The 24,994-nt window shown below is 39.1% G+C and overlaps 2 protein-coding genes and 1 long non-coding RNA gene across 3 annotated transcripts; 1 reads left to right on the forward strand and 2 right to left on the reverse strand.

Annotated features, from left to right (window-relative positions):
- Window positions 1-3,848: 3,848 nt before the first annotated feature.
- LOC113708644 (serine/threonine-protein kinase BSK1) lies at window positions 3,849-10,313 on the reverse strand. The gene is made up of 9 exons (XM_027231189.2): window positions 8,971-10,313; window positions 8,634-8,769; window positions 7,681-7,814; window positions 7,420-7,525; window positions 6,864-6,949; window positions 6,014-6,202; window positions 4,837-5,001; window positions 4,644-4,757; window positions 3,849-4,298 (listed from the first exon to the last, which is right to left on the reverse strand). Exons 1-9 carry the CDS (start codon window positions 9,340-9,342, stop codon window positions 4,038-4,040), a joined length of 1,563 nt encoding a protein of 520 aa, XP_027086990.1. The 5' UTR covers window positions 9,343-10,313; the 3' UTR covers window positions 3,849-4,037.
- Window positions 10,314-13,795: 3,482 nt separating this feature from the next.
- On the forward strand, window positions 13,796-17,180 carry LOC140014262 (uncharacterized). The gene is made up of 2 exons (XR_011820979.1): window positions 13,796-14,782; window positions 15,088-17,180. It is a non-coding gene; the product is annotated as an uncharacterized lncRNA (long non-coding RNA).
- LOC113707942 (uncharacterized) lies at window positions 17,166-23,075 on the reverse strand. Its single transcript, XM_027230351.2, has 4 exons — window positions 20,642-23,075; window positions 20,217-20,407; window positions 19,343-19,566; window positions 17,166-18,696 (listed from the first exon to the last, which is right to left on the reverse strand). The coding sequence occupies exons 1-4, from the start codon at window positions 22,107-22,109 to the stop codon at window positions 17,961-17,963; spliced, it is 2,619 nt and encodes an 872-aa protein (XP_027086152.2). The 5' UTR covers window positions 22,110-23,075; the 3' UTR covers window positions 17,166-17,960.
- Between the last annotated feature and the right edge of the window lie 1,919 nt (window positions 23,076-24,994).

The raw sequence follows: 24,994 nt of genomic DNA on the forward strand, positions 1-24,994 counted from the left end.
AAATTGTTAGAAACCTCAAGGGAGGTTTCTGAAATTATCACTTATAAAAAACATTCTCATTAGGGTGGACACAAGTCGGGTACCCGCCCCTAACATGATTTGGCTAGCCCGACCCTAAGATATTGAATCAACTATTTTGTGACCCTAATCCACTCCTAAAATCTTCGGGTACCCGAAAAAAGGGGCGGGTCATAGGGTACCCATCCCTAAAAAAAAAAACCATTTTTCAATGAAAAAATTGCTTTCCACTTAATATCAACATATTTCTCAAAAAAAATCTACTTTCCAATTAATATTGGTAGAGATATTGTAATCAAAATCCATATATCACCATTCTCACACATTTCATCCAATAATCAAACCAATCTCATAAATTTAGTACATATTAAAATTATAATATCTAATAAATAAAACGAAATTTCATGACAATTTTGAGTACATCACCATTCTCATGCATTTTATCTTCCTACAATATAACAAACACAAGGATAATAAGTAATTGGCAACTTTTCCAACTTCCTTAAGGATGTTATGGTACAAGACTGCATCCCAAATGAGTTGACTGTGGAATCGAGTTCGGAAAAGAATTGAGCAGAGCTAATAATTTTTGGAGAAAGTATAACCAAAATAATCTTAAAAAAATTTTTCCAACTTTCTTACATCTTTGGAATAGACCTTATGGCATTAAAGGTGACAAAAAAGAAAATTAAATTTCTCGCACTAAAATAAAGGAGACAAATTTAAGAGACATAATTGCAATAAAATAAATAAATAAATGAAAGACACAAATGTTTTAATTATCTAGCTAACAGAAAATTAGAGCTCCAAACACAAATCTTTGATTGAATTGATGAAAAATTTGCGGGAAAGATCAATGGAGGTAGAATAAAAATGAAAAAGGATGAAAGGGATAAACAATTTTTATAATAGAGTTTCACAAATTTTTCTTCGTTTTGTTCATTTGGTTCATGCTTCACCAAGAATATTTGCTTTTTTCAGACTAAATGAGGAGGGGCGGATCATATGGGATTAGAATATGAGGCTGTGAGCCACTTCACTTACACTTAGGATTAAAAATTATAAAATTATAAAATGGCCCCTAATTTTTTAATATTTATATAATATATCCTGCAAGTTGGATACCCGTGATTTTTTATTTTTCTGATCCGTATCCGTATCCATTTTTTGTGGATACCCAACCTGCATCTGATCCGCTAAGAAAAATCGGATCGAATATCCTATTTTTCGGATCGGGTTTATCCTTGAGTAATTCTCATAATGGTGAGGTACCAAAACGTAGGTATAGATATAATTACTTTTGTTACCAATTTTCTATCCCGTCGTTCCTATTTACGAAATAGTACCCCTATGTATATATATATACACGCACACACATGCAGACACACACATATATACAGGCATACATATAAGCTGCAGTAGCAGTAACAGTAGGACTCGATAATTGATGGAACAATTGACCTAATGAAGGACACTTTGCAGTACCCATCGATGCAAGAGCTTTTAATAAAAGTATTCAAATTATACTACTACTACTACTAATTATATCTGAGAGATTAGTAGTGGACGAGCCCTCCTCGCTCTTGGCCCATCCATACGACGTATTATACTAGTAGTGCTATATATGAGTATTATAATGTAGTACTAATATTGAATGATATATGGAGTGAGTGTATAGTTTTCTTAACAAGTAGTAGTAGTGGGGGGGGGGGGGGGGTGTATTTATTATGTATGCTATTGCCGAATTTATTATGCATGCAAGGAAGCTTCTCCCTAGTTCCTAGTTCTTCTTGTGATCTTTGATTCCTGCAATTTGTCTGATAGTAATGCACGTAAGAGCACTAGTCTAGTACAGTATATATGTAGCAGTTGTAATACTAGTGGAGGTCCGTGCACTCTCAAGGCAGGATCCCGTGGCCACCTCCAAAACCACCACCAGCTCCTCCGCCGAATCCTGAACCACCATTGATACCTCCTCCGCCACCAAGCCCTCCACCGAACCCTCCTACTCCTCCTATTCCAATCCCACCACCCCCACCAAAACCCCAACCAGCTCCGCCACCTAGGCCACCACCGCCACCACCAAACCCACCCCCGCCTCCGCCTCCAATTCCGCCAGAGTCACCTCCGCCACCATATCCAAAACCACCACCAAAGCCACTGCCCCCGTTAACGCCTCCTCCGAAGCCGCCACCGCCATTGAACAGGAACTTGCTGTCTTCTACAGGGTCAGGGGAGTTGGACAGAAGCTTCGACCTTGCGCTGCAGGTAGCGGGAAAAAGAGCACCAATGAGGACAAGAGGCAGAAGAAAAAGCGCCTGATGAGAAGCAGCACGAATCATGTTTTGCACAAATTGGTTACTCCGCCTCGATCGTATAAGGTGCTACGTAAATTAGTAGGAGCACTGAAGGACTTTCTTTGCTTCCTTTCCTGCGTGTTACAAAGATGGTAGCTTTGGTTTTGTGTATTGCATTATATATAATAAGCTAAGATAAGAGAGCGGACAGCAAAGGCAAAATTTGCCTGAGATAGTTAATTACTCTTAATTAATATTGGGTGTGTTGTACTTTGTAGGGTAATTAATTGAATACGCTTTAAAGTAAGTTTGGACAATTAATCTCTCTCTCTCTCTCTCTCTCTCTCTCTCTCTCTCTCTCTCTCTCTCTCTCTCTCTCTCTCTCTTTAATGAGGATTCCCCCAATAACTCTAATTGAATAACACTAGTTGCTACTAGTAGTTTATGTTTCAACTCATTTTTAAAAAAAAATATGGGGAGAAGAGACTTAATTAATTGGATGAAAACAGCTTAGTTAAATCTTGGAATGAATTAATGGCCCATTCAATTGTAGGTAATGCTGCTCTCCTTGGAATGGCTTCAAAAAATAAAAAATGCTAATCTTTCTATTTTTTGTTTTAGGATTTTTCTAGCGGGTGTTCACTCGTTAACACGCCTACATTTCACGCAACCTACTATGTATATGCACATATTAACAATTACTACTTTCTCTTGCATTTATACACTTTTTCTAATTAATCCCCATGCATTTATATATTTTTTAAATTAATTTTATATTTTTAAAAATCTAACACCTAAAATACATCATGGCACCCGTTAGATAGATCTTTTTTTCATATAGTGTAAGTGGAGGAGTTCGAATTACTCTTCCTTCTCCCGATCCACCCAACCCATCCTCCCCAACTTAAAAAAAAAAAAGCTAACTTTTAAGTAACTTGTAGACAATTTTACTTGCACCTTGTATGTAATGGATTATTTTTCTCATTTGCATGTCCACTAACTCACCAATGCAAGTGATTCAGTAGCTAAGCATTTATTGTGATTAATTTGGAGGAATGTCATTCTATTGGAAGAGGATTAAACAAAAATGATCAACATAGCGCATAATTGTTAAACTCGATCCGATCCAACGGTTGAACTGGTCATGGAATTGAGCCAATTTAGCAATTGGATCGGAATTGCAAATGACTCGATTTAAACCACCATTTGACCTGAACCGCCAAACTTGTGACCCGCTACACTTAGTGATTTTTTATTAATTTGGTGAGTTTTGAAAATTTTTTTGAAATTACTTTTTTACCCAATTTCATAATTTGACTAGCCATACCAACATAAGTATTGTCCTCAGATGAGAAAATTTGAAAAGAGATTCGAGACTTAGGGTTTCTTTCTTTCTTTGACACTTAAATTTATCATTTATGTTTGTATATAATATCAATATGAATTCATGAACTAAAAGACACGTATGGGTATGACTTGTGTGTGAACTATGAAATATGATCAGCTTATGACCTGTACTGTGCACATAAAATATTAACCCGGGAGAGCCCAGACTAAACAAGCTTTCCACTGATGCAGCCCTGAACGCATTCTCTATGATACAATTGAAATGACAAAGAAATAACTACAGCTTTCTATTCCGATTTTACAGATTGAATAAAAAAAAAAAAAAAGACGAGATCAAATCAATGAGGCCATGCCTTTGCAGATATGGTTTTATTTTCATGATGATCCTGATCTCCCACCTTTCTGCCTTTTCTCTTCCAGCCCAGCAGCCTCATTCAGCATGTCAGCAGCATCCTGGTGCATGTCCAGTTTGGCCAGCGCCACCGACTGCATGTAGAAAGCTGTTGGCCAATCTGGGTACACACACTGAGCTTGCATTGCGTCCCTAAGGGCGGCATCCGGTTGATCGCACATCAGATAACACAGGCTCCGCCTAGCATAAACGGTTGGAGACACCATGGTACCAACATCTATAAACTGCAATCAAACCCAAAAAAGCAAGCATGGTCATCACAACCATACAGCATCTGCAACTACATAGCAACTGCATTTTCATTCTTTAAAAGAGAAGCATGATGGCACAGCATCCCCAAAGTATGATATCAAATACTATTATTATTGCGTTCCACTGAATAAAATAAAACTATTTCCAGATGCAAGCAGATAATAATAGTCCCCCAAGCATACTCATCACAGCAGTCAACAGGCTTGCGCAAAAACCACCTCCAGAGTCTGGAGCTAGGATAGGTCTCCTCATCAATCAATAAGCAGAGTCTCAATTGAGTGGCAATACTTGTATCAAAGTTTCTCATACGTCCATACCTGTGAATAACAATCTATGGCAGTTTTAAAATCCCTATCACGGAAAGCAAAGTCTCCACGTTTCCTTGCGTCCAACATATCCTTCATTTGCTGGGTCCATTCTTGAAAAGACAACTGAAACATTTAAAAGACATCTTCTAAGAACAGTATCAAGAGACAAGGAACAGAAGGAAGTACTGTACAGGTCAGATACCTCATTTGTTCCTTCATCATCCCGGTAGTGTGTCATGACCAGTGTCTGATGGATTGCCGTGAGGTCCATCCTGGAACAGGCCTCTCCCATTGGAGAGAGAGGACGTTGTGGCGTCAACGGGGTTTCCTCATGCTTCGAAATTCCAAGCATGACATGAGACGGAACCTGAAACTCAGCCATTCGTGTCATATTTTTGAAGCTTTCAACCTTTTACATTAACTAGAAAAAACATACTAATTTGGGAGGAGTGACATGAAGCCTCATTGAAACCAGTCATCATGACAGCAGATAATAGTGCCACAGAGCAGGAGGCATTTTTGAGTTGGCTTAGATGCAAGTCATTCTATATCAAAAGAATTTGGAATGGTACAAAGGAGGAGATGGGTCATATTCCCACAGGTACAAGTGAAATGTTAGATTACTTGATAAACCAGCCTCATTCATATACAGATTGGTAGTAGGATAATTCAATTTTTACAGAATATAAAAGGATAGATGAAGATGCCTGACTCGCTTGATCATTTTATGAAGGGGGCCTAAAGCAATAACAGATGCTTATTGGAGCTTCAAGAGACTAATACAGCAGAGTTTGATATAATGTAGCCACTTAGATGTGACTGATTCTGCATCTTAATTAAGCAGAATACACGCAATCCGCATCTTACACCTAATATATTAGATATCACTCGTCCAAGCTGAAGTAGGTCAAAGATAATGGGTTACAGATTCCGGAAAAGCATCATGTATTATAGGCATAGAATCTTTTAAAAGCTGGCAAATTTTATAACTACAAATTTTGGATTAGTTGTCAAGAAGACCTATTGGGACAGGTTAAAAAAAGAATATCCATTTCCATGTAGGTGCTCACTCGAAATACATATAAAGATGAAGATCGCTATACAACCAGGTCGTGCAAAGCACATCTATTATTTTTCTAAACTGCTACCATTCCGGTTGGCCAGTTTGCGGGGGTCTTTGGGGGGAGAGGAGTAAAGAATATGCCCTCCTTCAACCACCTTAAATATAGTTAACGTGGCAAGGCAAAACAGAGCAAGATGTGGACAAGAGAGCTGGTAGAAGCGAAGCTAACAAGACCCACGGAAAACAAAAATGAATACTGAAACATGAAGCTTGTATTGCAGCAGAAACTTAAGAGCTTGCAATTTTAAATTCTTACATCGGATTTGGGCTGTAATGGACCTAGTGTAGAAACTAGGTCCTTTGTACTGGGCCGTTCCCTCGGTTCAGATTGCAAGCATTGAGAGGCTAGACCGACAACTAAAATTGCTTCTTCTGTGGAGAACTTTCCCTCCAGATGTGAATCCATTAAACAAAAGATATTTTTACCCCGTATCATATCAAGAGCCTGTAAAGAGCAGAATCTAGCAAATCAATAACAAAATATTAACAAATACTACTTTGCACTGCACAATGACAAAATATCCCAATTAACAATAAATTATACTTTGCACTGCGCAATATCCCAATTGCAAGAGGCAGAGGCAAAGAGCAGGCAACTGAGTTTCAGGATGCGTGTAATTTGGCATAAGTAAAATATTCTGAAAAACAACTAATCTGCTACTTGAGATATGCATGGAAGGAGTAGAATCTAACTAATTTACAATGTCCAACTGCAAAGTATTTCCAGATTAGTACAAGTATCTGTTCTTTTCTTTTCAAATTATTCTAGCTAGTAAAGATGACTCATCATTCATATTAGCTTGAAGACAAGGTGTAACCATCTAGCTCAGTTCTTCCTTTTCAAATCTTTCTGGTATATAACTGCCCCGCATTACTTTACCAAAGCTACATGAATGGAAACTTTTTAGACCTCCTTCACAATGGGTTTGACCCATTGCAAAGCCTTCTTCAACGCCATTGAGGGGAAAGAGCATTTTAATCACGATACCTAAAGGGGGCGCTTTCCAACTCTAAGGAAATTAGCGTGATTTACTGGGAAAAAATTGTTAAAGGAACCTTATACTGCTAATGAGCCTCAATAAAAAAGGGATAGAAACAGCAATTACGTGGCTTGGAGGGATGTGCTTTCCACTTAGCAAATCCAAAAGAACAGTACCAAAACTGTACATAACACTCTCTGCTGTAACCCTTCCTGCAAAAAGATAATAGAAACTGCAATAAGTAGAATTCCAAGTCAGATAGTTAAGTCGTATACTGGACCTTTGGAGCATACAAATCAACAATATGAATGGAGTTTATGCTCAAGCTCGAGGCATGATTTCTGACAACAAAGAGCAAGCTGCTACAGCATCCTCATAACTGTTCAGAATTGAAGTATAGCATCCTATGCTCATAAGAACAAAACTCTCCACCACCTTTTAGCATATCGCACAACACTATACACGCAGAACATATGTTTACAAATGAGCATAGCTCAACCGCTAAATTCAGCAAAAGAATGAACAGCTCCAAAGACCAGTGGAACAGTTGAACAGAAAGAAGGTATAGAAGCCATCTTAAAAAACAGGAAAAAAATCAAACTTGAGAAAAATATAATGTTATAGTTGGTAAATAATAAATAACTAAACATGTATAACTTTCTTAAGCTGGAGAAATATTCACCATTTCTTAAATACTCTGGAGGAGTATAAGCAAGATTTGTGCTATAACTTTTACCATCCCTACTATTCTTCATCAATCCGAAACATGACAGCCGTGGATCACCATCCTGCAAAGTAAATTCCAATTCCAACTCTCACCCTAAGTAACAATTAGAAGTCAAGCAAGAAAAATTCGACGTGTGCAAGCAAACATAGTAAAAGGGTCAAACTAGTGCTCATTCGTTCAAAACCAAAAGACCAAAAAAATAGGGCTCAACGGTACCTCATCAAATAGAACTCTGTAAGCATTTAGATCATGATATAATGGACGTCCTTCATTGCTACAATACTCCAAGGCTTCAGCTATATGAAGTGCTACTCTCAAACGCATGGCCCATTCAATGGTCTGACTCTCCCCTGTCAAGTCAAGTACAGAAAAATCCCATGAATAAATGCCAATGAGTCAGGAAGCCATCCACCCAAAGCACATGAAAGATAAAGGTTGAAAAATTGCTCTGAGAAGTACAAAGTGTCCTATTCTCGTCCTGTTCAGTGCAATAAGAAACATTTCCATCCTTAAGTTTTTTACATGACGAGAATTTAGCTTCTAAGCTACCCGCTTAGAAAATGCTTCTAGTTCCAGGATAAAAGGATAAGCTAAGCAGTGTCGCAAGACTGTGGCTGGGCCTAACATATAGTATGAAAAAACTGATGTTTGCAATCCAACATGTTTTTCCTTAAGCCAAGTAATAGAGCAACTTGGATTCTAGGTTTTTTTTTTGTTCAGAAAAGACTGTTGTATTTTATAAGATCAAACGGATTTACACTTATGGGGCAATTACCTCTACATCATCCCTGGATTTTTGGTTAAGCCATGAGGGAAGCAATGTCCCCATGTAACATCATATTTAAGTTTGGAGGCAAATTTTGCCACACTATGACTAACAAGATTACCTTGTCTCCTAACAAAAATAAACCTACAAGAGTCAAAATCCTCCCTCAGTCTAGCAATGTCCCGTAGTAACACATTGAGGTAACTGCAATCTCTATGGTAACACATTGAGGTAACAAGACCTCGGGTATATGTTAAAGAAGACATTTTTATCACTTCCTAACTTCTGATTCATCATTACAAGTCTGAAAGAGAAAATTTTCCCAAAACATTAAAAAAAAAAAAAGAAGAAGAAGAAGAAGGGAAAGCAAAGGTAGTAGTAGTAGTAGGAGTATCGGTCTTACAGTGAAACAAGTGCTTAGCAAGAGAATCATTGGGCATGTACTCAGCAACCAACAACCTCTCATCCCCATCACAGCAATACCCAATCAAATTAGCCAGCCTCCGATGCCTCAACTTCCCTACACCCCACGCCTCCTCCTAAGGAAGTTCAACAAAGATTCAAACCACCAATAGTCCAATACCAAGCCCCCATCCCACCAGCAGAAAAAAGGGAAAAGAAAAAGAAACAGAAAGCTTCCATCATTATAGTTAACATTAAAAAAAATGCATATATACGCCTTAGAAGAAGTATAGCCGCGCCCAAAACAAAAAGGGGTATATGTATAAATATTGACATACCGCGAACTGTTTGGGGTCGGGCCAGGCCAATTTGGTGAACTTCTTGACGGCGATCCAGCGGCGGTTCTGGAGGCGGCCTTTGTACACAAGATTGTGGGCTTTTTCGCCGCTTTCCGAGACTATGAAGTCGGGGCTGAAGCTGTTGGTGGCAGCTTTGAGGTCTGCTAAAGAGAACTCAGAGAAAGAGGGGACTCCGGCGATGGTTCCCGGGACAGGTTCGGCAGTAGGAGTAGCAGGAGGTGGGTGGAGGAAGGGCGGGGTGGTCAAGGTTTTATGGCTGTTGTTGTGGGGCTCGATGTTGTTTTCCTTCTCCTTTTCCTTCTCCTTCTCCGGGTAAGTCTCCGACTGAAATTTGGATTCACAACAGCCCATGACGATATTACTCTGTATGTTATGTTATTAAGAAGAAGAAGCAGAAGAAGTAGGCGGTCAGGTCAGTCTGGTCTGGTTGGTTTCTCGCAGCAGTGTATCCGTCTGGACCCAAAAAAAAAGACTCTGTCTTTCCTTCTTTTACTGTTTATTTCTTTCTTTTTTGTTCTCTAGATTGAATGAGCAGGCAATACTTGGAGGAAGCCAGCAGGAGGAGGAGGAAGAAGAAAAGCGAAATGAGCAGTGAAAACGAAACCCAACACACGGACAGGGACACGGGCGCCTGTTTGGAGCTCACTTGCGATTTTCACCATAATTGATGATGGGATGGATGATAACAGTAGTAACTGCGCTACAACACTTTACCATGAAATCCAAGGGAGCAAAAGCTTTTTATACCGCACCACTGCACACACCACACAGCACCACCGTGACTGTGACAGAAGACAAAATAATAAAAGAAAGCTTTATTACAGAGCCAGCCAGCTTCTTTCCCTTTTGATCCTGTATTTTCCGGGCTTATTTTTTATAAAGAAGCAGATAAAAAGAGAATAGTGCACCACTACTAGTGTTGATTCTTAATCACGGTTGAGAATTTAAGAGCAAGCAGCAGATTTGGGGATGTGGATGTGAATCTGGGCGATAATTGAAGAATGAATGATTTAATTATTACTAGTCTGAATATGATAGCAATATGGCTTTAAATAAAGAGCAGCGGCATGCATCCGCCTGAATTTTTTGTGAACATTAGGGGAAAGGAGAGGACCTCAAGAGATTTCAGGATAATTTTAGAGGAGACTTAAACCACACTGTCGTATCAGACGAATGCACTGCGTACTTGTCTGAATTTTTTGAGCAAAACCACTTTAACGTGATAAATCACCTCACTAAACTTTAATTCATTGGTGGTAGCCACCAATCCAAAGCGGGTGATTGGGAAGCGGTACTCGTTAGTAGTGGCTCATTTTAACGTCCGCCGAGCTCCAAGAAAAGGCATCTATCTAATCTAAATTCTAATCTAATCTGGTGTTATCCCTTTGGATGACACAGCAGTCTCTTATCAGGGAGGAGAAGGTTCTTTTTTTTTTTTTTGGCTTTCTTGCTAATTTATCAAACTGCCACATGGCAGAATTACAGGGAGGGTTACTGAAACAAAGAATCTAAGCAAAACAAAAGTAGTGTTTTGATGGCCTGATGAGGAGGGAATGGACCCTTATTTTCCTTTTTTGGCTGCGAAAATATGTGGATCTGTGCAAGAAAATAAAATCAGGCAGTTGACTAATGGCTGGAATTATTTGGTACCCCATGCAATTTATTATTATTTATATACAGAGAGAGAGAGAGAGGTAGGTATCATCCATCAGGAGGGTATTCCTTTGGTATTATTCCATGTTTGGGTTGTTAGCGTAGAGATTAAAGAGTCCCAAATCAGAGGGAATACAACACTTTGTTGTAGTAGTAAGTACATATTTTAATTCAAGCATGGAAAGGGTTGCAGCACAAGAATTTTGCTTGATAGAAGAATAGCTTTTGACTCTCTGACGACTGTATGTTGTCAGATCTGTAGGACTGGTGCTTAAAATATATACTACTCGTGGGAATTGATTGGAGGCAGAGAGCATGTGGCCATATGCACAGATTCTGTAAATAAAGTACTTAGTAGCTGTTGTATTGGCTTTACTCCGTTAATACCCCCCTCTCATCACTCGTATATTATTAATCCTTCGTCGTCGTCATACATATGATTGCAAACGAATCGAATCGAGCTCGAGCCGATTCGAGCACTTGTTTTTTTTTTTTTACTGCTGCTGGTACTATGTGCTGCTAGTTACTACGACTTACTTAGAAAACCAATATAATGATGCAAAGAATAGTGTAGAAATTAATACTGTGTGGTTGAAGAGTAAATAAAGTACTAGCTGGGCCTCCTTAGACCCGCCCCTTCTCCTTAGTGTAGGATAGATTAAGTTTATCGTTTCGATAAAAAAAAAATAGTTTACTGTTAGCTTAGAGTAAATTTATCGTCCCCTTAGTGTAGAGTTTTTTCTTTTTTTTTTGTGCAGGTTTTAGAATAAAATACTACAAAGAAAAGAAAAAGGAAATGGTGAGCAACTGCAAGGCTGAGCACGTACTAACTTGGATTTTTTTGGGGGGTGGCTAAGCTGCTTGGGTCTCAGAGTCTAGAGACTAGATTCATTGTATTATTGTACTGTTGTTGTTTTGAGAGTTGGCAAGCAATAATGATAAGAGCTGTAAGGATTTTTTTGTGTCCCTCCGATGGATCTCAAAATACTGAGGCCTTGTTACGATTGTATTTGTCTGTATTTTTATAGAAAAATTACTGTAACGATTTGATATATGTGAGATAAAAAATTAATTAAAAAATATGTTCATAAAAAATGTAACAATTTTTCACGAAAATGTATTTATCTATATTTTCCATATGTGAGATAAAAAATTAATTAAAAAATATGTTCATAAAAAATGTAATAATTTTTTACGAAAATGTATTTACCTACATTTTCCAGTCTTGAAAAACGTAGGTAAAAAGACGAAAAATTACTGTCCAAACAAGGAGATTCTTTTTTACCAAAAAAAAAACAAAAAACAAGGAGATTCGACTCATTTTTCTGTCCAAATGCCAGCCTGCGAACTCACTACTTACGATGGACGTCTCCACATTATTAAATAAATAAATAGAAGAAGAAGTTAATAATAAGGGATTAAAATTCCAAATATGCGTTTTTATTCAATGGCAGCAGACAACTATCTATAATATAATTACTGAACTTTTCCCTGATGACCACCAAAAAGAGATTAAATCCCTTTTTAGATTTTAGATTAGGGATTTGAATCCCACCAACAATGAAAAAAAATATTCAAAGAAGGTGTCAGAATATACCTTTGAAAAAATATTTTGTCATTTTTTTCCTTCTCATTTTAATTATATCATATTAACCCTTTGCATTTTGGCTTCAGTCTCTTCTTAATTTTGTTTATTTTATTATTTTTTTATGTAAGTGAAAAATCTCGAATCCAAACATCCTTTTTATGCTCCTTCTCCCCGTGCCATCCAATTCCTCCGTACCCCCATCCCCCCATCCCCCAATCTTTTCTTAGTTATGTTGTTCATTTGCATTGAAATACTTTCTACTTTTTCTCTTTAAGAGATTCTACTTTATATTTATGAATTATTAATGTTCAAAAGATAAAAATCCTTAAATGGAACAATTACCTCGTTTCTTAGTTCTTATGCAGATAAAAATCCATAAATGGAACTATGACCTCGTTTCTTAATTCTTATGCAATGTGTTAAAATAATTTTCTTCTTTTTTCAACCTAGACCATTCAGCCTCATTTCTTTTCACCTTCATCTTTTTCTATTTTTTGGAAAGTTCAAAGCCTTTAGCTAAAAATGATTTACAACTCTCTTTTCTTTTTTTTTCTAGCTATTTAATGGCCCCCTACTAATCAAATTAAGGAAATTCTACCGTTCCTTTTGGGTGTTGTATCGATGAAATCGAATTCACTATTAAAATGAGAGTTATCAAACCTTAGGGTCCATTTGGTTCACGAATCGAATGGGATGAGATGACTCGCTCTCATATTATTAATCCTGAATTGAGTCATTCTCGAATTAATAATCTAAGTTATCTAGTATTGGGTTGATTTTGAGTTGGATAGAATATGTTGGGAAATGACTTGACCCTCTTTCATAGACTCTAAGTATCCTCATGAGTTCTGTTGCATCCTGCAGTCCTGCCTTACAAAATATTAAGGAATCATCTGCAAGGAACAAATGAGTAATGCTAGGTCCCTACATACTGATTCTCATGCCCAAGATTTTCTTTTCCTCTACTACTTTTCTGAGTAGATTATAGAAATCTTCTGAGCATGAGAGGAATAGATAAGACGATAATGGGTCCTTTTGTCTAATCCCCTTTTTTGGTATCACATATTCCCTAACCTCTCCATTGATAGTGAATGATTAGGACACTATTGACATACACTCTAGGATCCACTTCCTACACTTCTCATTGAACCCCATTTTCTGCATCACTGCTTCCAAGAATCTCCATTCAACCTTGTCATAGGCTTTAGATATATCTAATTTTACTGCCATAAACTCATCTTTGCCTTGCCTTTTATTCTTAAGGTAATGCATGAATTTATGAGCAATTGTCATATTATCCAAAATTTGCCTACCAGGAATGAATGCAGATTAGTTTTTGCAAATGCATAAATGAAGGACTTCTTTGAGTTTGTTAGCTAACACTTTAGCAATCAATACCTGTATACAATGTAGTGTAAAGACTGATAGGCCTATAGTGCTTGAGAGTGGTGGGGTTTATGCTTTTAGGAATGAGTGAAATGACTGTGTGGTTGACTGACTTAAAAAGGTGTCCAGTGTGAAAGAAATTTTGAATTGCATTTACGAAGTCCTTTTATATTATGTTCCAGAACTTTTGGAGAAGATGGGAAGCATCTCATCTAGGCCTAGAGCTTTCTCAGCACTCATAGAGAAGAGAGCAGATTTAATCTCATCCTCTCCAACAGGTTTTATAAGATTATTCTTCATGCTCTCTGTGATGATGTGTGGTATGCCATCCAGTACCTCTTCTAAGTCCCCTCCCTTTGTGTTTGCGAAGAGTTCTTTATAGTACTTAGCAATCTCTGAACTTAACTCCTCTTCATTTATTGTCCAAGTTCTATCATTTCTCTAGATATTTGCAATTCTGTTTCTTCTTCATCTACCCTGAACACTGGCATGGAAAAATTTCATGTTTTTGTCTCCTTCCTTGAGCCAATTCAGTCTGGATTTCTACCCGCCAGTAAATCTCCTCCTCTTTGTAAGCCTCTTTCAGTTTGCCTTTCAAATAATTCATCCTGCTTTTCCTGTTCTCCATGTTACTAGCTTCTCTCAGCTCATCCAATTATTTTTTAATCTTGCCAATTTTTTCTTTAGAGTTGATTTGGATCATGTTCTTCCACTTGAGCAGATTTAGTCTACATCTTTTGATCTTTTTTGTTATTTTGAACATTCTTGATCCTTCATCCTCTTGATCCCATGCTTTTTTGACAACCTTAGTGATTTCTTCTCTTTGGAGCCACCTTTTATCAAAATAGAACTTTTTTTTCCTTTTAACCTGGCCTGGTTGTGTGTCAATTAAGAGCATGCTATGGTTGTGTGTCGAGATGTTTACAGCTTACCTTATTAAAGAGCTAATACCAAGGATAACTACATAGCCCTCTGTCCAACCTTTGCCTGACTTAACCTTCACTCTCCCAATTATTGCACCAGGTCCAAGGGTGTCCTAAAAACCTATGTCCATCAACTGGTTTTCATTTGTGAAGTCTTTGAAAGCCTTAAAGATCCTCTGTCCTCCCCAGTTTCCTCCGTAGTTTTCCTCATTTGACACTATGTCATTGAAGACTCCAGCAGGTAACCATCTTTCTCTCCCTATTCCTTTTCTTGCCTGGATCACTTTCCACTAATGTTTCCTAATTTAGTAATCACAACTGGCATATACTCACACAAACCACCATTCACTCTTATTCTCCTGATCTTCCACTTGAGTTTCAATTGTGAATGCTGCCATCAACACCCTTTTGACTTTAATTTCTTTCTTCCAAAAAAAGAGCCATTCCACCTGCTTTAGTCATGATCTCAACGATAATTGCTTCATCAAATTTCAGGATATTTTTTACTTTCTCCATTTACTTACTTCTATTTTTAATTTCACACAGAAACATCATATTTGGAGAGGAGAGGTTATTCACCTCTCTCAATTGGGGAATTGTTAAGAGGCTTCCTACTCATTGACAACTCCACACCAGGACACTCATTTATTTCTAGGGGTTCACATTAGGTTGGATCCCTCCCCCTCTGTCTCAGCTTCTATTGAATCCTCTTCCATAGCATTCTTGTTTCCTCTTCCCAGTTTGTACCTTGTCCTCAACATTCTTCATGTCCACATCCAACTAGTTTACTTTCCTTTTCCCTTGTGTCTTTTTCTTGCTGTTATTGGTACATAGTTCTTTTACTGGTTGCTTTGTTTTATTTGGGGACTTCAAAAATTTCAGGATCCTCCTGCTCTGTTTTACTACAGCCCCTTGCATTTTTAACTCCATGAGTCCATTCATGTTCATTGTTTTCAATTTTGTCACCACTTCATTAGTTTTATCAGTCTGAGGGTATTGTGCAGTTACATTGTCACTTTCTTCTTCCATCATCTGCACCTCTATGTCTGCTCCTTCCATTCCGTTGTCTTTGGTCTGCTTATATTCCCCTTCTTCACAGGCATCTCCCCTCGTTTTCCTTGTATTTTGAGCAGTCACACTGTTTGTGTCTACCTTGCCCTCATTGTTGGCCTTCCTAACTGTATGAATGCTGGGTTCTTCCCTGCCATCCCTTCTTTGATCTCTTTGGATTTCCTTTCCCCTTATCACTGTTCTTTTTTTCACCCTTTGTGCTTTTGCCTTTGTCAGGAATGTTGATTGTAGGTCCTTCTTGTGTCAATTCCTGAATGTCTGACCTTTCCTTTTCCTTCCACTCATCATTTTGAATCCTCCAGCAGTGTCTCTGTGGATTGTGAATTGAGGTGGATTGCTTTGTTTGTGGAGAGCCTTTCCCATGTCCAGCCCTTATCCAGATTCCATACTGATTGTCTTTCATTCCTGCCCCTACAATGGGATGTAGGCTTGATTTGTTCCTACCAAAATTCACTCAAAAAAGTGAAAAGGGATTGAAGGTGATTATTTTTTATTTGTTAGGAACTAAAATTGATCATCTTTGTTTTGGAGGACTAAATTTGCACATCAGCGATATATGAAGGATGATTGGTGTAATTCTTCCATCTTAAAAAAAAAAAAAAAAAAACTCTTTATTATTAGTTACTCCTATTATTAGTATTTTTGAGAAAAAATTGCAACAATCACGTCTCACGCATCATTTCACTGATATGAAAATTTAGTCTTTTAAATTGAAAAGTAGCATTTTGATCCCGATCACTTTTTCGAACAATTTTGATTGGAATAAGTTACGAGCGCATCACATGACCAATTTTTAAAGGGTAAATATGGCGGATCGTTCCTTCGTTCCTCTTCCTCTCTTCTCCCCCCAATCCCCTTTCATTGAATAAGGCAGCAACCACACCATTTGCCACCGCCCACCACCTAGGACTTCCCTCTTCCTACCGCCCACACCATTTTGGTCTTCAAGTGAGCCTTTCTATAACGTGAGATTGCAATGTCCAAGGATGCAACAACGTTAGCAGTTCATGAGAACATATTCGGTAGACTGATACATTTTCTATAACTTTTAACACTTTGGTGAAATTCTAGATATGCTCAACGTACGAAAGTTTGATGAGCGCCAAATCGGCAAATCCATGTTTATGCCATTATGTGGCATCAATATACAATATGATTAGCTCAGACATGTTTGATATTATATGTTTCATCAAACACTTTGGATCTAACACAAGGTTTTACCTTCAGCAAACCTCAGGCGAGGTTTTACACTTCAAAAACCAGTCACTTGAATCCCGCAGCCAGAGCTCGAGAACCTGAAATTTTTTGAGACCCTTTGGTACAATTTGGAGCTCCTTTTCATTTTTTATTTTGAGGGATAAAATTTTCACATTATCAATGATATATGAGAGACGATTAGTACAATTCTTCCCTACTTACAATGACACATATATTCTCATTCTTCTCAAAACAAAACAAAACAAGAAGCTACGCCCCCCGACCGCAAAAAATCAACAAGGACTACAAAACTTGATTGCCTTACTAATCACCTACCAGAAAACAAAACCAAGAACAAAAAAAAAAAAGAAGCTTTTGTACAACAATTAATTATAGTGGTGTCATCGACAAAGTCAAGAAAACAAGAACATATCTAACTATACATGACCTGATCCTGATCTATCATGTCAAAAAAAATTTTAATAGTACAAAGACCTGCCCGTCGTATCCTGGCTATTATTTCATGACTTGCGTCGCCAAAACAGCCAGCCACTGCACGCATCAACCTCAAATCCTGATTTCAAGTTCAAAGTATTATTACAGGTTTTCCGAACTCCCAACAAATGAAACAATTCCGGTTGCAGCTCCGGCCACCAAACCTCCACCTTTGGCTGGCATTGTATCAAGAGAAAGGGACCTCCCGACAAGAACAGCAGTCACCGGACAGATACACACGTCTGCCTGCCAGACTCCTCTTGGAAAGCCCCCCCATTTCTTATCCTCATTATTTATCCAATTCCTCAATGCGTATCTACTATTCATTGCCGCACCAGCTTTGGCAGATTCATAACCACCCAAGTTGGCCTCCTGCATCCACTTTCATCTTTCCTTGTTGAAAAGAAAAATTAACCAAGAAAAAAAAAAAAAAGAGCACAGGGAATGCTATTCCATGGAATATAGCCAAAAACTTGCCCCTCTCCTGGAAATTCATATACCATTACCCATGCCCGCCCTTGAATGGATGAGAGCCTCGACAGTTAAGCTCCAACAAAACCCCCAGAAACTTCAATTCTCTCTCACCAGAGGGCAACCCGTATGACCAATTGCCCAACGAGTTCTTTGTTTGGGAAGGAAGTTATGCATGCATCCCCCTACAAAACTTTCTCAGGCTCTCGAGCAAGAACCTCTTCAATGCGTTGCAGAAGCTCCTCATGGACTTTCAAGGTGTTAGCCGTGAATCTCTCCATGGCCTCGAAAATACGTTGAAGACCCACCTGAAGACTACTACTTTTACTCGTGTCACTCTGATACACAACTTGCCCAGTTGGTGAGAGACCATTACCATCTCCAACAACCATAGCTTTATCTAAGGTCTGCATCTCCTTCTGTAACCTCTGGTCTTCCCTCTCAAGGTTCTTCATTTTCCTCTCTGTTTCCTTGTTTGCGGTCATCCTCTGCCGCACTTCAACTTTATCCCATTCCCAGGGATGGACACTCGCGGCAAAATCTCTCATAGTGCCAACAACTTCCTTCTCAGAAACTCTATCAAATGCTTGATTCCATTGGTTAAATATGACAAAAACAGGGGGAGCACCTATCCTACCAGGAGAAAATGGAGCCATACCATCAGGCGTTTCTTCAGGCACATATAGAAGACATTTCATGAGCCAGTTATTTAATGCCCTAACAAAATGCTTCAGGGCACCAATCCACTTTGTGAATCCTACTGCCCAACTAATAAATTCATGTTCAAGCTGCAAAGCAACTTCAATATGAGCCTCGCTAGAGTGTTTGTGAGATGCAATGCCATCCAAATGTTTGGCTTCTAAAATTGCTTGGCATTGGTTATGATGGCACTCAAGCATGGATTTCCACATTCTTGCCAACCTGAAACAAGTGACAATAACAAAATTCAACGAAAAAGGTAGGAAGGCAAAAGCGATGTCCATTGTATAAAGAAATTAAAACATCACTTTCCCAAAAGATGCAGTGCAGAATAGGTTTCCAAGGAAGAAGAAACAATGTAGCCTAGGATTTAGTCGAGTCTTAACAAGTCGACTATTCTATATAAAGACGCAGATTATGACAAAGAAAGAACGTAAAGCATAATCAGGATTTTACCGAATGGATTCTTCAAAAAGTTCAAGAAGAACATCAAAGTTTATTGGAGAAGACATCTAACTGCGCCATGTTGATCCATGATTTATCAATACCTCAAAAATTAATCTTATGAGAAACGTGGACACCATCATAATATTCACAAAATCTGAAGCTTTATTGCAGTCTAACAAACAAATCCATGGCAAACTAAATGAAAAAATACAGGTTTACCTTCATTCTTATTGCACAACCAAGAAAACAGACGTGGCATTGTCACTCGAAAAATAAACAGAGGGATTTTCTTGAGACTAGGTTTACAAACTTCTGTTATCACATTAGTTTTTGTACAAGAGATGTTTGCAGGGAAAGGGTCAGAAATCAATAAAGTTTAACATAAGTTACAAGGAATGTGGACTCTATACTTGCTACATACCCTTGAATTAACTCATGTAGTTGTGGCCACAACTCTTCATCCCTCAATCTACTTATCTTCACAGAGATCTTATCAACAACTTGGATTGCAATTCTGATTTTTGTGGATAAAGACTCTACCATTGCTCTTGTTGCATCAACCTTGTGGGCCTCAGCACCCCTTTCATCTAATCGTTTCAGTTTCCGACACTTCCTTTCATGGAGAATCCTCATTTTTTCTTCAACCTGCAAGCCATTCTCAATCATATAAAAGTATTGTTAACTATTCAACCAAAATGGCGTCATCAATTGAAAGGAGTAAAGTCGTCTTAAGGGTTTGCCACACCCAAAGAACTGAAAAAACTACGTTCCTGAAATGTGCTTGCAAAAAGCAGCAACTAGGGATACCAATAGAACAACTCCTAGCAAGAGCGGTTGAGTTTATTAATCACAAAACAGATATATCGGTAAAGGCCTAGAGGTCATCTCATACGTAGGGACAAATCTTAAATCTACAGAAATAGCAAATACAAATTGAAGAGTTAGAACAGCAAAGAAACAAACACGTAAACAACATGATTGACCCAACATCTCATCACACCTTGAAACTATGAACAACTAATGACTCCCGCCAAAGAACACCAACCAACAGAGGCATGAGAAAGCAGGTGCAAGTAGATCACCTTGGCCCAAACAACATCCATACATGGTATAACCAAACTCAACCACTCGGTTTCAATAGGGGACCATTTCCACATACATTCGTAGTAAAAAAGAAAAAAAAATCATGATCATGGTAGACCACTACAGCCGTCTGAGAGATAGATTGATAACATCGCAAATCAAATATACGAGGAATGAGCATTAAGTGGATAACCAAAAAAATAGGATCACACCTTAACTTCTTCACAGAGTTTCTTCTCCCAAAGATACAGCTTCTGCAGGGTAGAAGAAAGATTTTTTGGCTTCAAATTCAGTTCCCCTTCAGCATCCAGAGAAGTCGAATCAGCATTCTCATTTGAAGTAGAAGGTTGCGAGGATACTACCGAGAGAGAAGGGGCAATTGCGTGCAACATTTTGGAAGGAACTGCCGAAGAAGTACCACATAAAAATTGAAACTTGAAAAAGAAATCTAAATCAAAGAATCTAAAAGTTGAGATAACTAAAGCATTTTAAACGATTTTTAGTTTACTTGAAGGGAAGAAAGGATTCAACAAACTGACTGCAGGGAAAATTCAGTCATCGCGGATTGAACACTCTCTCTGACAAGAGAAATCAGTGCGCGTAAAAAACGAATTAGCAAGAAAGATGGTTACTTTACCTTGATAAGCAGCATGTTTACGATTATGTGGAAGCTTCCCAACCTCGAGTATCTTAGCAAGCTCATTTCCCAACTCAGAAGCCCTCTCAAATTGGATTTGAATTTCTCTCACGACCTCAGAACCTCCTTTGAACCGACCGCCAACTCGATTCTTGAAGCCAGCGACATTTGCCCTCTCCTCATCATCATCAACCACTTTCTTATCCACCACATGCACCTCATACTCCGCCGCATCACTCTCCATACCAGTGCTGGGCCTTGGCCGATACAGAGCCTCCGAGTGTTCCCCTTCCCCGTCGCCCTCATCCTCCAGGGTCGCCTTACCGCCACCACTAATTCTGCCGCCGCTGCGTCTGCCAGCGACAAACTTCTGATTGCCATGAACTTCCTTCACAACCTCTTGCTGATAATCTTCTTCTTCCAAATCAGGGATGCCCTCCTCTTCCCTGACCTCCCTCCAATCGCGGCTGGGCGTGTACTGGGAATAGTACTTGTCGGAACCCTCAAATAGGTTAAAGAACTCCCAAGCTGAAGCCCTCGGAGGAGAAGGCGGAGGAGGTGGTTCTTTGGAGGTAGAAGCCGAGGAGGAGTAGGCCCCAATCGGAAGCGCTGCCGAAGACGAAGAAGCATAATAGGGAGGCGCCGAGCCCAGAAAGCCGGCGGATCCGCCGGGGATATCGGAGTAGTTGATATAAGTAGGGTAAAAGTTGGGATTTGCTTGATCAACATGTTGGGGGCCATAAGGGGGAGGAGGATAATGGGAGGAAGAAGAGGCAGAAGCCACACCACCGCCCATGCGTACAATTTCGGGACTTAGGGGTCGCTGCTGGTAAGTAACCGACGGCGTGGACTGCTTTCTCATGAAATTCATGTGCTGAAAGTTGCCACCGAGATCGCCGCCATGATAGTAGGGGGAGGCGGAGGAGGGCAGGTAGAGTCTCTGGTAGTCAAAGTCGACGCTGTGCTGGGTGTCAGGTGGTGGTGGGTATGCTTCGGGTTGGGGACGGTAGGGATCATGAAGGGGAGGGGAGGGGCCGGAAGAAGAAGAGGAGTCATCGTGGAAGCGGTGGAGGTGTTGGTGGTCGGCGTCGTCGCCGTCCTCGTCATCGTCGTCGTCGGAGTGGAAGTTTATGTGAGAGCCGGAATTAGAGTGAGAGTGGCGGTGGGCTTTTGGGGGGAGGGGAGAAGAAGGGGCGGGGAGTTTGGAAGAAGGCTGAGGGGGATGGGCTTTGCGGTGAGCAGGGGGAAGATTAAGGAGGGGAGAAGGAGGTTGGTCAGCGGAGGCGACTTCAACGTGGTCGAAGAATCTGTTAAGAGAAGCGCCGACGGTTTTAAGGGAGTGGAAGTAGTGGAGGTGAGCCTGGGAGATGATGTAGCGCTGCCGGATGGCCTCGTCCAGAAACGCACACCGATCCCGGCACAGAGCCACCACCGGCAAGTCGTCAAGCTTGGAGTTGGCGCACCCCATTAAATTATTTTTTTCCCTTTTTTTTCAAATTAGTAGTATATGAATTCAATAGAAACGCCGGCCCTGGTGGTATTTGTTTAAGTTCTAGATGCCACTATTAGAGATTGAGAGAGTAGAAGGCAAAGTAATAGTACAAGCGGGAGAGGAGAAAAGAAGGCATGGGTTATGGTGGTGAATTTTAGCAGGGTTTTCTTCCTTTTTTTCTTCTTTTAAATTTCTTTTCTTTTTTTGGGAGGGGGGACTAGTAATGAAAAAGGAAAAGAGAAGGCCTTAGAACAGAAGGGTGTGTGAGAGAGAGAGAGAGAGAATCTTTTTGCCAGCGGAGGCAGTGTCGTCGGTTTGTATGGGAGAAAGAGAGAGAGAGAGAATTTTGTGAAGGTATCTGGTAGATTGGTAGTAGCAGTAGCGTAGCAGTAAATAGTAGCAGATTGATTGATTAGTACTTAGTAGTACGAGTTTAGAGAGGGTAAAAATCCAAAGAAAATTGAAGAGTCAGTGATTGAGAATATGGTCAACAGTAATCAACAGTAGCAGTGCACTGTTTGTTCTGTGAAGTGTGTATTTGACAGTAGAAGTGCAGAGAAAAGTGCTACTTCTCTTACTGTACCAGTGAGTGTGTGTGTGTGTGTGTGTTTTTAAGCACGAGATATATAGTGACTGAGTGGTGGTGGTGGTGGTGGTGGTGGTGGTGGTGGTGGTGGGATGGATTACGCAGTAGTCCCCTAGTAGGAAGCAAGTACATGTTCAGACTTTGGAGGAAGATGAGAAGAAGTGAATAAACGGTGGTGTATTTCTGCGCTGTGAGCATCGCTGTTGGTGGGGTTGGAAATACAGGATGAGAGTTGAGAGACTGTGAAGGGAAAAGGAGCACACAGGGCAAGCTCAACAAAAGACAAAGAGGGAGCGGTGTGGGTTGGGTTTTGCTTTCCTTTTTGCATCTTTTGGGCTGTCAGTTGTACCTGTGTGTGTGTGTGTTACACTACTGTTACTAGTATAGTAGTAGTACTCTAATTCTTGTTTCAACTTTCAAGAGTAGATAGAAGTGTAAAAGTTTGATATTTGGGTTGGTGGCCACCGTCAAGCCATTAAAACTTGGTAGGATGGGAGTCAAGATTTGAATTACTATAGCAGTGGCTCTTCAAATTCAGACGACTGTGTAGTGCATCTGTTTGATTCAACGATAGTTCAGTTCTCGTCGACTCCTCGTAGATTTAATTGATCCTTTCTAAAATATGTTAGAATAGAAGTAATTGTAAAATAGACCGTTACCGATTATCTCGCAAAAAAAAAAAAAAAAAAAAAAAGATAGAAGTCTAAAAGTAAGAGACAGAGAACCTTGTGCCATTGGTGGTGGTGCTGTACCCATACATCCCCATTGGTACCAATTGGATGGATTTCTAGATAGGCTGGCTGCCACCATCTCATCACCGCCTTTTTGCTTTCCACAATTTTACCCAGTTTACCACCTGCCAATCAATCCTCATTACACTTCCTACGCCATACGCATTCCTAGTTTACTACTTACTTACAGTTACAGCCCTGCCCATAAATATATATAAAGAAAAGACTTTGAAAGCTTTCCATTAAAAAAAGAAAGTTGCTTATTTAAGTGTACTGCCAGCCTTTGAAGAAGAAGAAGAAGAAGAAGGAGATGAGGAGGAAGAGCAGCAGGAGCAGCAGCAACAACTACTGCTTGTGGAGTGGAATGCTGACAAAATTCAACAACAACTGGGGATTTGTCTCACTTTGCAGCCCATCATCATCCGGAACCATTATTGTTACTGCTTACGGAACTTACAACAACTACTCATTTGCTATCAATTCCTCTCCCAAAATGCATGTGGCACCGTGAGCAAGTATACTACGTAGTACTATCGACAATTTAGCAATAACATCCATCGAAAAGTTCAAAATGTGTTAAAACTCATAATCAACCATAACATAACCGTGTTTATATTAGTATTCCAAAGCAATTAGTACTCGTTTTTTGTTTTTTTAATTCAGGACTCCAAAGGATGTGCTTAGTAGAACATCTATGATTGTTTGCAGGGTGAGGTCCGTGGGTTCTTGCAGGACTGAACTGAAGAGAAGGCCCCAAAGGGCAGAGGTCAAAAGGGCTCCCCCGCCCTCCCTCCCCTTTTCCAAAATAATTAGTAGTAATAATTGGTTTGTTTGGATAGTGTATTATCTGAAATATTATTTGGAATAATTACTGTAACACTTTTTGTGATGTGATGTATGTGAGATAAAAAGGTGGTTGGGAATATAAAAATGTGAGTTAGAAAATGTGTCTATGATGCAAGCGAAATATTATTTGGGATAATTGGAGTATCCAAACAAACCAAATATTAATATTATGCATTCTAAGAGGGGTTTTTACGAGAATTCAGGTGCTACAAAAGAACAAATTAATAATGTTTGTGCATGTCTCATAAAGCAGTACGACCCAAATTTAATGTTTTATTTTCCAAAGCCATGCATGATCCCACCACCACTTCTTGCCTATTCTTTTCTTTTTTTTTTCCACCTTTTTGTTGTTGGGGTTTTTTTTTTTTTTTTTTTTTGAGGTGGTGGGGGTGTGTAGATGGCAATTGGGACAGGTGTCCAAGGGTATTTTTCTCCCGTTAAAAAAGGGGTGAGCATCCCTACCTCATTTGCCGACCCACCAACCGTTAAAAAAATTAAATATATATATTTAATTTGTTATAAATTTATAATAATGATGATATTATTAGTTATAAATATTATATAATATAATTAATAATATCAATTATACTAATAATTAAATATGTATAATAATAAAAATTATTAATTAATCATGCTACAGTTACTGATCCATTTATACTAAAATTTCAATTACACTTAATACAATAATACTTTTTCAA

The sequence above is a fragment of the Coffea arabica genome, chromosome 9c, assembly GCF_036785885.1.
Source record: "Coffea arabica cultivar ET-39 chromosome 9c, Coffea Arabica ET-39 HiFi, whole genome shotgun sequence".
NCBI lineage: Eukaryota > Viridiplantae > Streptophyta > Magnoliopsida > Gentianales > Rubiaceae > Coffea > Coffea arabica.